Source organism: Papaver somniferum, unplaced genomic scaffold (assembly GCF_003573695.1).
Source record: "Papaver somniferum cultivar HN1 unplaced genomic scaffold, ASM357369v1 unplaced-scaffold_117, whole genome shotgun sequence".
Lineage (NCBI taxonomy): Eukaryota > Viridiplantae > Streptophyta > Magnoliopsida > Ranunculales > Papaveraceae > Papaver > Papaver somniferum.
In genome coordinates this window covers 5,767,494-5,779,460 of record NW_020620714.1, presented here as the reverse complement: position 1 = coordinate 5,779,460, position 11,967 = coordinate 5,767,494, and the positions used below count along the sequence as shown (strand labels likewise).

Below are 11,967 nucleotides of genomic sequence, written 5' to 3'. Positions count from 1 at the left end.
AAGAATCTTAAAGCATTTAAATCGATCTCTTCTTCAAAAGTGGTGGTGGAGACTTGGTAATGAGCCAAAAGCGCTGTGGTCTAGGGTCGTAAAGGACAAACATGGTGTTGCTGATTTGGGTTGGAGAACAAACAAGCCTGTAAGAAAACAAGGTGTTAGTCTATGGAGGAACATTTACTCAACTGTCGAGGACTTCTTCAATCTTTGTCAATTTAAGATTGGCAAAGGAGATAGAGTTAGATTATGGGAAGACAAATGGTGTATTCAAGGTCCCATTTCCTCTCTTTGTCCTAATCTCTTCAATTTATCTAGTTCCAAAAATATTTCTATCCTTCATGCTCGTCATATTAATGAAGATGGTTTTAACTGGGATCTTGGCCTTAATCACAGAAGAAGGTTGTATGATGTGGAGATTTCTAAACTTACTATTTTGATCCCGCTATTGGAGTCGATTGTTCTTATTCCTAATCAAGAAGATCAACTTATCTGGCTTGGCGACAAGAATGGAATTTTCTCTGTTAAGGCAGCATATGATAAGCTTTCACAAGGTACAAACCCTATTATTCCTTTCCCTAGTTCTAAAGTTTGGTATAGAGCATGGCCACATCGTGTTGGCTTTTTTTTATAGCAAGTATGTTTGAACAAACTCCCTACCATGAGTAATCTCCACAAGAGACGTGGTGCTCTCGATTCCCCCATTCTATGTTATCTCTGTGGTACCGTGGAAGAAACTGAAGATCACCTTCTCCTTCAATGTCCTGTAGCTTCTAGGGTGTGGAATTATTTCATACGTCTGGTAGATGGTGGTTATTTTCTTCAAAATGTGAAGGATTTTATTGTTGGATGGAAAAACTCTCCCCTCTCTGCACAAGGTATTCAACTTTGGAAAAGGTTGCCAGCAGCCATCCCGTGGGGAATATGGAAAGCTAGGAACACGATTGCGTTCTTTGGTAAATCTTTCAAGTCAGATGAGGTCATTAGGGATATAAAAATCGATGCTTTCAACTGGTCGAAGGGGTTGGATTGTTTTAATGGTATTAATACCTCCAATATTATCGTCGGTTAGGCGAATTTCTTTCTAAATCCTCATTGATTTGTATGTTTTTTGGGTTTATCTTTTTTCTTTTGGGTTTCATGTTGCTGCTCTAGCTTTTTTACCTGGTGGGTTTTGTATTTTTTTCATTCTTTCGATATAAGTTCCCTTCTTCGCTGAGCAAAAAAAAAAAACTAACGTTCACAAAATCAACTGGTCCCAAGTGAATAGAATGAAGTTGCTCAACGGTTTAACCATCAGATTCCTTTGGTAAAATGGTCCTTCAAGCGAGCTTGCACCTATATCAACCTTGCGAAAGAAAATTCGGTTACGTTTTCTTTTTTTGTCCGTTTAAATTGATGGTGAAAAGTGTAGCTCTAAAGTAGGCTAGCTCCCTTTTTGATCGTAACGGAGCTGCATTCAGACCTTTTAATTACTCTCCTGTCGAACAAAAACTATTGTGAGATCTGGTATCACTTTCTTTCCTATAGACCTATAGTAGTTAGAATTTAAGAGCAGATTTCAGTTACTTATCCAAGGAAACATGGTGTGTAACCATATAAGACAAAACGATGAACGCCCCTGCCAATGATTGTGGAACTCACTATTCATCAGTGATGGTGCTTGCCATTAACCTATAGGAAGACATACGCCTAGTGCATTGTAAAGTTTTCTACTAACGTGCATCACACATTTATCACAAAGGAAAACCTTTCGGTTATAAACTGTAGCATTCTGCATTTGCTTGTTCGTCGTACGTATGGAGTTTGACAAAGACGCTAACTTGTTCATCTCATGGCCATAAGTCATCTATTATGTAGATGATAATTGTTTTAATTATACTAGGTATTGTATCCGAACGTGAGAATCATCATGCCGCATTTCCATGTTTAGTAAGACAAATTTATGATGTTCTCGGTGATGACTTAAAAATTACCGGAAAAGGGGTCATATGACCATAGGCCCCTAAAGGCTGGTAGCAATGGACTGTTAAAGTATGTGTCTGGGTGAAAAAGACATACAACTAAAGAAACCGTCATACCCTCCAGCTATCTTTTCAACCTCGTTCAAATCGTCCTCGCAACATATCTCTTTTCCTTCTTCTTCTTACGTTTACAAAAAAACCCAGGCTTCTTCTTCGTCGTCGTCGTCCCCATAACCACCACCATCACCAACTTCTTCTTCTTCTTCTCCACCATCAACGTCGACATTATTTCGAGAACTAAGAAATTCATAAACACCATCTTCTGAATCAACTCCAACAACATAGATGCCTCTAAAATTCTCAATTCAAACCCGTAAAGATCAAATAGTCTGTTTATTCCGTGAGGACGAGCACCGAAGGACCTAAAACTCGTAAGCTCCTAACCCTATTCTTTTTTTAAGTTTTGATTTCTGAATTAGGAAATGGAACATCAGGTTATCAATTAGGTATTTATTTTGAAATTAGGTTCTGTATCTATTCTGAAATGAAACTTTGGGTGTATCAATTGGTTGATTATTAGTTTGGTGAATATACTGCATGATTAGATTGAACTTGGTTAGGGATTTGAGACACACCTGGGTACATCTTTGGTATTTTTGGCTATGTTTAGTTTTCATGTTGCAGTAAACTCAGATGCACCTAGGTGAATGTTGGATAAATTTGGGTAAGTTTGGTTTGCATATTGCACCTGGGTGTATCTTGAGTAATTTGGAAATGTTTTGCTTGGTTTTCATGTAGCACCTGGGTGTATCTTGAGTAAATTTGGAAATGTTTTGCATGGTTTTCATGTTGCACCTGGGTGTAAATCAGGGTGTATTTTGAGTAAATTATGTTTTATTGGGAAATTTCAACAGTACTGAGTATTTTGATTATTTAGTCTTTGACGCTTGGTCTTTCTTCTTGTCTTGCTAATGGTTTTGTAAAACTACGTGTTAACAATTTTCTGAGTAACACCATACAGTTTTCTTGCTTGGCCTTTTTGTTAACAGTTTTCTTGTAGGCGCATCAGTTCGACCTGGTCAATTAGTGGCCTCATCAATATAGTGTAAGGCATACCAAAACTTCTCATTGATAATGGTTTGACTGAGCAATTGTATAGTAGTGCGAAATGTTACATAATGAACTAAAATCAGTTCCAATATTGTTTTGATCTTTTCAAACATGTAAAATTCTTGGCAGGTGATACTCAGATGCACCCAGGTGAATGCTGTTTTTTTTTTTGGCTTTGTTTAGTTTTCTTGTTGCAGGTGGGTGTATCTTGAGCAAATTTGGCTATTTGGTTTTGATCTTGGATACATTTTGTTGTTTTCTATTGTAGGAAGCAAAGGAAAGAGGAAGACTTCCGAATTAAGAACGAAGAACAAGCACGATGTTAATGTCCATGTGGATATCGCAAATCAGCGAGTGGAAAATCTAGTCAGTACAAAGGAAGTAAGTAAAGTGTTTCGATCAAGTTTTTTACCCACAATGACTCTACTAAATTCATTGACAATAACATCAAAGCAGCAGGAAGTGTTGATGAAGACTGAATTTGGGCCTATGATTGTTGCACTCAAAGAACTAGATAAGACGGAATATTGGAAAGCACCCAAAGTTTTAGATTACATCATTAGTAGATTTGTTAAAGACAATACTTTTAACATTGCTGGTGAAACTTTAGAGACAAGTGCAGATAAACTTGCCGTCATATTTTTAATGAAGAGATTCAAGATGAGTAAAGCAGATAGAGAAAGGTGTGGGCCAAAGGATGATCCTATTCTTAGAGATTCTGAGTTTTACAAGAGAGTATTTCCTAGCTGAAGAAAATATTGAAGAAGATGAAACTGAAGAAGCTAAGAAGAAGAAGAAGCAAAAGAAGAAGAATGTTGAACAAGAAGATCAGAACATGAAGCCAGAGAAGAAGAAAAGTGAAGTGAAACTTGAGAAAAAACGCATCTATGAAGGAATAAAGCATGTTGCTGAACAGGAAGGCAAAGAAGAAGATTTTGTGAAGCTTTTGGTGTTATACATGTTCGGCACATTGTTTTTTACGAACTGCAATGCCACGTACATTCACTATAAGTATCTGAATTGTGTGCAGTCAGTCGATACAATGAATATGATATCATGGCCTGACGAAATCCACGAGCATCTGATGGAAAGCATTGCTTCGGTAACAAGAAATAAAAGTAAAACAAAAACTGTGACTGGTTGTACCGTGTATCTTTTGGTGAGTTCCTCAGCAACATTCTTCATTATAAGTACTATTTTATTTGCTATTAGTTTCTTCAACCTAACTTGATAGGTAATATTCTTTTCATTGTTGCAGCTTTGGTTTCTTGAACATGTTAGAAACATCAAAAGGAAACCAAACACCGACAACTTACCAAGGTTCGCTAGGTGGAACTTGTATGACGGATCATCCGAACTTGAAGGCATGTTGGATAGTCTTTCTAAAGAAAAAGTAAGACAACAACTACTTTTTATATGTTAGCTTTACACTTTGCAAACACTTAGATACACCTAGGCACAACAAAGTTCTCAAAGTATGTTCAAAGTTTTTTTTTCAATCTTGTTATAAGCCTAGATGCACCTGGGTGAATCATTTGTTTTAAATTTGATTTTCATGTAAACTTAGATGCACTTGTGTGCAAAATTGGTGTCCATAGTTATATAAACTAAGATGCACCCGGGGGAAATGTTATGAACAGGTTAGTCAAGAATTTGTGGTTGCTTTTACTGATGAGGAAAAGAAGCTTGGTCTTTTTGAACAAAGTGAGGTTCAAACTTTGAAAGCTGAAGTACAAGAGTTGAAAAATGAAGTTAAAGTAAAGGACAAGATAATTTTTGATTTGAATGGTGCAATTGAAGCATTGAAGAGTCGGATAGAAATGTTGAGAGAGAATCAGTCCCCGCGAAAACCACTTCTTAGCGGTTCTCCACTTCCAGTTGTTATTTACACCCCTACGACTTTCAATCTGAACGTGACTCAAGAGATGAAAAAAGTGGTTACACCTGAAGAACCGGTAGTCGGAAACATCCAAGTGGATCCTGTAGCCGAAGAACCAGTAGCAGAAGTACCTGTAGTCGAGGAACCTATAAACGCAGTACATTTAGCTACAGTGAATGAGATCGATTCCATTGTGAGAAATGTGAAGCACACTTATGCTACAAGGAAGAAGATAATTTTTGACGGTTTTGTTACAGGTGAACTGAAAAAGCAAAAGACTGAATAAAAGATGAAGAAGTTGACGAAGATAAACATATTGTGGCATGATTACTCAACTCAAGAGACGAAACAGAATGAAGTAAAGTTGATCCAAGAGTACTACAAGTCTGCAAAGTTAGGGTATGCGAATCCTTTTGAAAATATGTTTTTCTTTTATATGGTTTTACGCAAATATTTTTGTTAAGTTTAAACTGGGACTAACAATTTGAATGTCAAAATGATGGTGAAGCGACTACGTGTGGAAGTGCTTGGAAGGTACTTACAGAATTTTCATTACAGGAGAATACATACAACAGATGTTGTTCAACCAGTCGTTGGACAATGAAATCATCGAGTTCAAGATGCATAAGTGGATGCAGAAGTTTGAAAGCACAAGCGATTCAGATGGAAGTCTCCCGACCGTCTTTCTCAGCACACTTGCATGGGTAAATTTATATCTGTATCCTTAATTTTGCTATAAGCTTAGTTGGCAGTACATGAAAATTGGTTTTCATATTTATATAAACTAAGATGCACCTGGGTGTATAAATGGATACATTTGGTTAACTTAAATGCACCTGGGTGCATGTTGTGTACAGGTTAGTCGAAACTTTGTCGTTGAGTTCACTGACTACTGATCTTGTGTCTTTAGTTCAATGTAACCATAGATGATGAATCATTGGAGACAAGTAAGACGATAGATGATGTACTTAAGAATTTGGATTTCAAGAAAGTGGATCACTTATTGATTCCAATGAACCATCATTGTTCAATTCCAGAAAAGCCTGAATATAAAGAACACTTCACATTTCTTCACTTTGACTTCCAAGATCCTACTTGGCGGCAATACAATTCACTTGTCGAGTATACAGGAAGCATATGTCTTCAAGATGCTGAGATTATGGAAAGAAGAGTGAACCAGGTGCTTTCCAAATTTGATACTCCAATGGAAGTGGTTGTGAACAAGGTCAAGGTGGAGCTGCACCCAAATGGATGTCCACAACAAGAAGAAAGGTACGTAGTTTTTATTTGTGTTTCATTAATTTACCTATCCATCTATAATATCAATGAAATGTTCTTTAACTCAAGAGTTGATGGTTTTGCAGTAGTGATGATTCCGGAGTGTATGTCCTTTATTTCATGGATTGGGTGATGAATGGTGGGTTTGAATTTCCAAGCCAAGAAACTGTAATGGAGAAGGTGAGGACAGAAAGGGTACAAATTGTGTATGAAATTCTCCAAGATGAAGGAAGTTGCTGGAAGAAAGAAGACTAGAAATGTTGTTTAGTTAGGTTCAGAAGTGTTCTTCAGATCTTGTTAGACATTTCTTTATTTGAGTTCCTGTAAGACTTGAACTATGAGTTAATTGTGAAGAAATATGCTTATTAATGGTTTCTTATGTCAAGTAAAATTTTGGATTTTTTTTGGCAGATAATTAGCACTTTAATATTGTGAATCTTGTCATGTTTGTAAATGGTGAGTCTTGTCATGTTTGTAAATGGTGAATCTTGTCAGGTTTGCTCATTATCCACCCAGGTGCAACTTGCAGAAAAGTATTTTCATGTCAGATTGTGCATTATGCACCCAGGTGCAACTCAGCAAAAACCAGAAAATTCTGACAGAAAAGTATTTTCATATCAGACTGTGCATTATGCATCCATGTACAACTCAGCAAAAACCAGAAAATCCTCACGAAAAAGTATTTTCATGTCAGGCCGTGCATTATGCACCCAGGTGCAACTCAGCAAAAACCAGAAAATCCTGGCAGATAGCCAGCTTCTTTCAAGTACAAAAATAACTTACAAAACACACATAATGACTGAAGAAGCTTCTCGCAATCATAAAAAAACTACATTAGAATTCAAATCTAGGGCCTATTTAACCAAAAAGCTGAAAATTTACTCATTCTGGTTCTAAAAGATAGGTTGGCTTGTGTACAAATAAACGTAGTACATTCTAATCCAAAATGGGCTCCGACATACGGTCCAAAGAAAAGACGGTCGCTATACCGATTTCAGGTTCGTTATACATAATTTTCCCAAAAAGGTTCATCATTCCCATGTGTTTTAGTTTGGTGGAAAATCGACCTCTTCAACATTTTTCAGGTTTGTCGAGCCCGGTTCATTCAACGCTTTCAAGATCGTCGAATCATTTACCCTCCCACGCAGGAGATGTAATTCAGGGGTAAATATGATTTTTAATAGGAAGGATAACTAACACCTAATACTTAACTGGATGGAGTTTACTTTTTGAATAAAACACGATATTTTAACAAATTTCAAAGAAACTTGGATACTTTTTTTTTGTTTAATACTTTAATGTGAAATGCAGGAGTACCTTGTCAATTGTCCTAACTCAATGTAGCCCAACACTTATGAGACCATATATTCAAGTTAGTACAGGAGATGGACCTTGTATTCTAATTCTTTTTTTTTTTTTGATAAGAATAGAGAAATTCATTAAGGAGATAAGAATTTACAAATGTCTACAACAGGTAGGCAGAAACAAAAGCAAAAAACAGAAAATTAGGAGAATACCGTCTTCCAATTGGATACAGTATAAGAGCAGTTCAGGTGAAGCTTCTTTCCACAAGCTTCTTCCCATGATAAAACAAGGGACTTAACATCTGTAGCAAGGTCTGCATCTGTTTTGAATCTATAGTTTTCTTCAAAAGTACGACAGTTACGCTCTCTCCACAAAACCCATATGACTGCAGCTGGTAACAAGTCACACACTACTCTACCTGAAGGGGACAACATATTGAAAGACCATGATAGAGCAAAACTAAACATGGTTCCTGGAAACACCCAAGACCAATGTTTCGAAGGAGTAAAAGCCATCCAAATATTGTGAGCTACCTTACAATGAAGTAAAATATGATCCTGAGACTCGGAACTATCCCCGCAAAGAACACAAGAGATGTAGATGTCCATACCTTTGTGTTGTAACATATCCAAAGAATTCAGTTTACCATGTACTGCACACCAAACTAGGAAGTTAACTTTAGGAGGAACTCCGGCATTCCAGACAAAATGATATGGAAAATCAGCTACACCCTCAGCAGCAACAAAATTCTCATATAGAGAATTAACAGTGAAACAACCTGAAGTATGAAGAGCCCACCTTCTCGTATCCGGTAAGTCATCAGTGGATGGTGGATTACTTCCAATGACACATAACAGGTCAGCAAACTGCGCCACTTCTGAATTATTAAGGTCTCTCTTGAAATCAAATTTCCAAGCACCATCAGGTGTAATATGATCAGCCAAACTATCACACTGTAATCTATCTAATTTGGAAAGAAGATTGAAAGTTTCTATAAGGGATGTATTCCCGACCCATTTATCATTCCAGAATGGATACCCAAAGTTGAATTTTTGGTTACCAGAACACTGACCTCAGAAATTGTTTTCCAACAAGATACACCATGGGGTGAAGTCACCATACCCGGTACCCAATTTGAAAAATTGCGGCCATATTTCTCCTCTATAAGCTTGTACCACAGGTGAGACTTTTCTACTCCGAATATCCAGAACCATTTAGCTAGTAGAGCTAAATTCATCAATCTCAAGTTCAACACACCAAGACCTCCCGTTTCCTTGTTTGCAAAGACCACGTTCCATTTAATCAAATGAGAATAATTACTACCACCCCAAAGGAATTTCTTCATTTTCTTCTCTAGAATCTTGATGACAGAAATCGGAGCTTTGAAAAGAGAGAAATAATACATTGGCAGTAAGGTTAAGATGCTTTTCAGAAGAGCTAACTTGCCTCCTTTGGAAAGTGATATTTGATTCCATACAGATAGTCTGGCATCAAATTTCTCAATAATTGGAACCCAAATAGCTTTAGAAGTAGGCTTCGCACCAAGGGGCATTCCCAGGTACATGAAAGGCATAGTATCTACTGCACATCCCAACTCAACAGCCCACTCACTAATAAGAGGCACCTCGCCAATAACAATTATTCTTGTTTTAGCTTTGTTAACTTTCAAACCTGCAATGTATTCAAAACAACGAAGAATATAAAACAAATTTGTGAGTTCCTCCTTGTTGTTGTCTACAAAGAAAATAGTGTGATCTGCGTAGTGCAAATGATTAACCACTATACCATTCTGCACCATAGAAAAACCATTAAATAACTGAGAGTTAGCTTCTCTATCAATATATCTTGAGAAACCCTCCATAACAATATTAAAAAAAAGTGGAGATATAGGGAAGCCCTATCTAACACCTCTTGAACTGCTGAAAAAACCAAAAGGAGACCCATTGATGAGCACAGAAAAGGTGGCAGTAGAATAACAAAATTTAATCCAATTGATCCACTTCCTGCTGAAACCCATTTTTTGCATCATGAGCTCTAGATAACTCCAATTGATTCTATCAAACGCCTTCTCAAGATCTATTTTACAAATAACTCCTAGTTTCCCAGCTTTTAATCTTGAGTCCACTAACTCATTTGCAATGAGAATACCGTCTATGATATGTCTACCCTCAATATAAGCACATTGTACAGGTGAAATAAGTTTTGTCATAACCAATTTCAATCTAGTAGCAAGTACCTTAGATAAAATTTTATAGACACTAGTAAGAAGGCATATAGGTCTGCAATCTTTAATAGTTTCTATATAATCTTTTTTAGGGACCAAAGTAATGAAAGTGGTATTATGCTTGGTATCAATGCAATCTGCTTCACAAAATTCTTTCATCGTATCCATAATGTCTGTTTTAATGAAGCTCCAACATTTATGAAAGAACATAATTGGGTAGCCATCCGGTCCAGGAGCCTTATCCTGACCAAGATATTTAATTGCCTGTAAGACCTCAGCTTCAGAGAAGTTAGCATCCAGTATATCAGATTCAACAGAATTAATAGAATCAAAATCAATTCCTTCCAACACAGGTCTGATAATCTCTTCTTCCTTGAAGAGATTCTCATAAAAACCAACAATATGCTCTTGCAACTTGAATCTGTCATCCACCAAAGTACCTTCAATGTACAACTGCTTGATTTTGTTATACCTTCGTCTTGCACTTGCCTTTCTTATGAAAAAAGAAGTATTTTTATCACCTTCCTGAAGCCATTTAGTCTTGGATTTAATCCTCCAAGATACCTCCTCCATAGTTGTGACTTTTTCAAAGTCCTTTTTATAGTTCACCAAATCTTGAATTTGGGAATTAGAAAGTGGAGACTCTTCAGCTATGTTGTCGAGACCTTGTATTTCTGATAACAGGAATTTCAACTTTGTACTTGTGTGCCCAAAAGTGATCTTGTTCCATTCTTTAAGTTTCTCCCTCAGAGCTTTTAGTTTGTGCCATAAAACCGAGCTAGCAGTACCTGCAAAACAAAAGGAATTCCACCAATTTTCCAATAATTCCATGAAACCATTCTCCAAGAACCACATGATTTCAAATCTAAAGGGACTAGGGCCCCAACTAGGGTCTGAAGTATCTAAAAGAATGGGGATATGATCTGAGGTAGGACGGGATTTTGCTAATTGGGACAAAAGAGGATAATGGGACTCAAAGGAAGGAGATATTAAGAATCTATCCAGCCTGCTCATGATTGGATTAGACTGCCCATTAGACCAGGTATACCGAGCTCCTTTGAGTGGGTGATCGATAAGGTATTCTAATTCTAAGTCTTTCGAAAAAAAATAAAAGGTTGACAAACAATTAGAAGACCATATGTTATGTGATCAAAAAAATAAAAGGTTGACAAACAAGTAGAAGACCATAAATTATGGGTCCAAAAAAAATAAAATAACAAACACAAAAAAAAAGCCTTGATCTTCGAAGTGAAAACCAACCATAAAGATATGCATTTGACTTGTAAGTTGTAATCGAAACTCGAAAGTCTGACCTGAAGAACTACCTGTACTTACCCCGGTTAGTTGGGCTTAAGGACGTTATAGCATCTTTGGCCCATTAAGTTTCATCCTAAGACGGGGTTCTTGAAAGTAAAAACTACAGGGAGACCCATTCTCCCAGATTTGTCCACTGTCAAACCCACGGACAGAAAAGTTCAGACGCGCACCCATTTTCCCGTCAAAAATTCGTACCAGACCCATAATTTATGAAATTCTGCTTCTCAGTTTTTAAAAGGCCAAACTACCCTTTTCTTCGAGCGACGAACAGAGAGAAGCGAGAAGAAAACAATGGTGAACTCCGATTCTTCGTTTTTAACATTTGGATTTTTCCCTTTGACAAATCTTTTCCCAAATCCTTTTCTGAATAATCTTCTCAATAAAACTAGGGTTTCTGTTTCAAAATCTGCGGTTTAAATCTGGGGACTTTGGGTTTCTGTTGTCTTTGATTATTCGAGAAGTAAAAAGAAATTAAAATTGAAGTTGAAAAGGATAAGAAGTGTGTTGTAGTATTTCGATATCAACTGAATTGGAAATTTTCATACCTTATTTGTCTCCATGTTTTTGATTTCAATCAGAAATTTATGATTAGATTTGAATTAAAGATGTTATGCATAATGTCTTATGCATAACATCAGTTTTGTTTAGATGCATAAAACATCATGCATTATTTTGTTTTAGCTGCATAATGTCTTATGCATTACTTTTTCACTTTTCTGGTTATGCATCAGTTTTGTTTAGATGCATAAGACATTATGCATTATTTTCTTTTAGCTGCATAATGTCTTATGCATTACTTTTTCACTTTTCTGGTTATGCATCAGTTTTTTTTAGATGCATAATACATTATGCATTATTTTTGTTTTAGCTGCATAATGTCTTATGCATTATTTTTT

At 36.6% G+C, this 11,967-nt stretch overlaps 1 protein-coding gene across 4 annotated transcripts; it reads left to right on the top strand.

Annotated features, from left to right (window-relative positions):
* Nucleotides 1-2,127: 2,127 nt before the first annotated feature.
* On the top strand, nucleotides 2,128-6,544 carry LOC113330241. Of its 4 annotated transcripts, none has more exons than XM_026577109.1 (7): nucleotides 2,128-2,389; nucleotides 3,337-4,227; nucleotides 4,327-4,461; nucleotides 5,205-5,346; nucleotides 5,456-5,651; nucleotides 5,858-6,219; nucleotides 6,312-6,544. In XM_026577109.1, exons 4-7 carry the CDS (start codon nucleotides 5,237-5,239, stop codon nucleotides 6,478-6,480), a joined length of 837 nt encoding a protein of 278 aa, XP_026432894.1. In that variant the 5' UTR covers nucleotides 2,128-2,389; nucleotides 3,337-4,227; nucleotides 4,327-4,461; nucleotides 5,205-5,236; the 3' UTR covers nucleotides 6,481-6,544. The 4 variants fall into 4 exon arrangements, with proteins under 4 accessions (XP_026432894.1, XP_026432893.1, XP_026432891.1 ...); XM_026577108.1 differs by having other exon boundaries at nucleotides 4,709-5,346; nucleotides 5,506-5,651; XM_026577106.1 differs by having other exon boundaries at nucleotides 4,709-5,346.
* The last annotated feature ends 5,423 nt before the right edge of the window (nucleotides 6,545-11,967 follow it).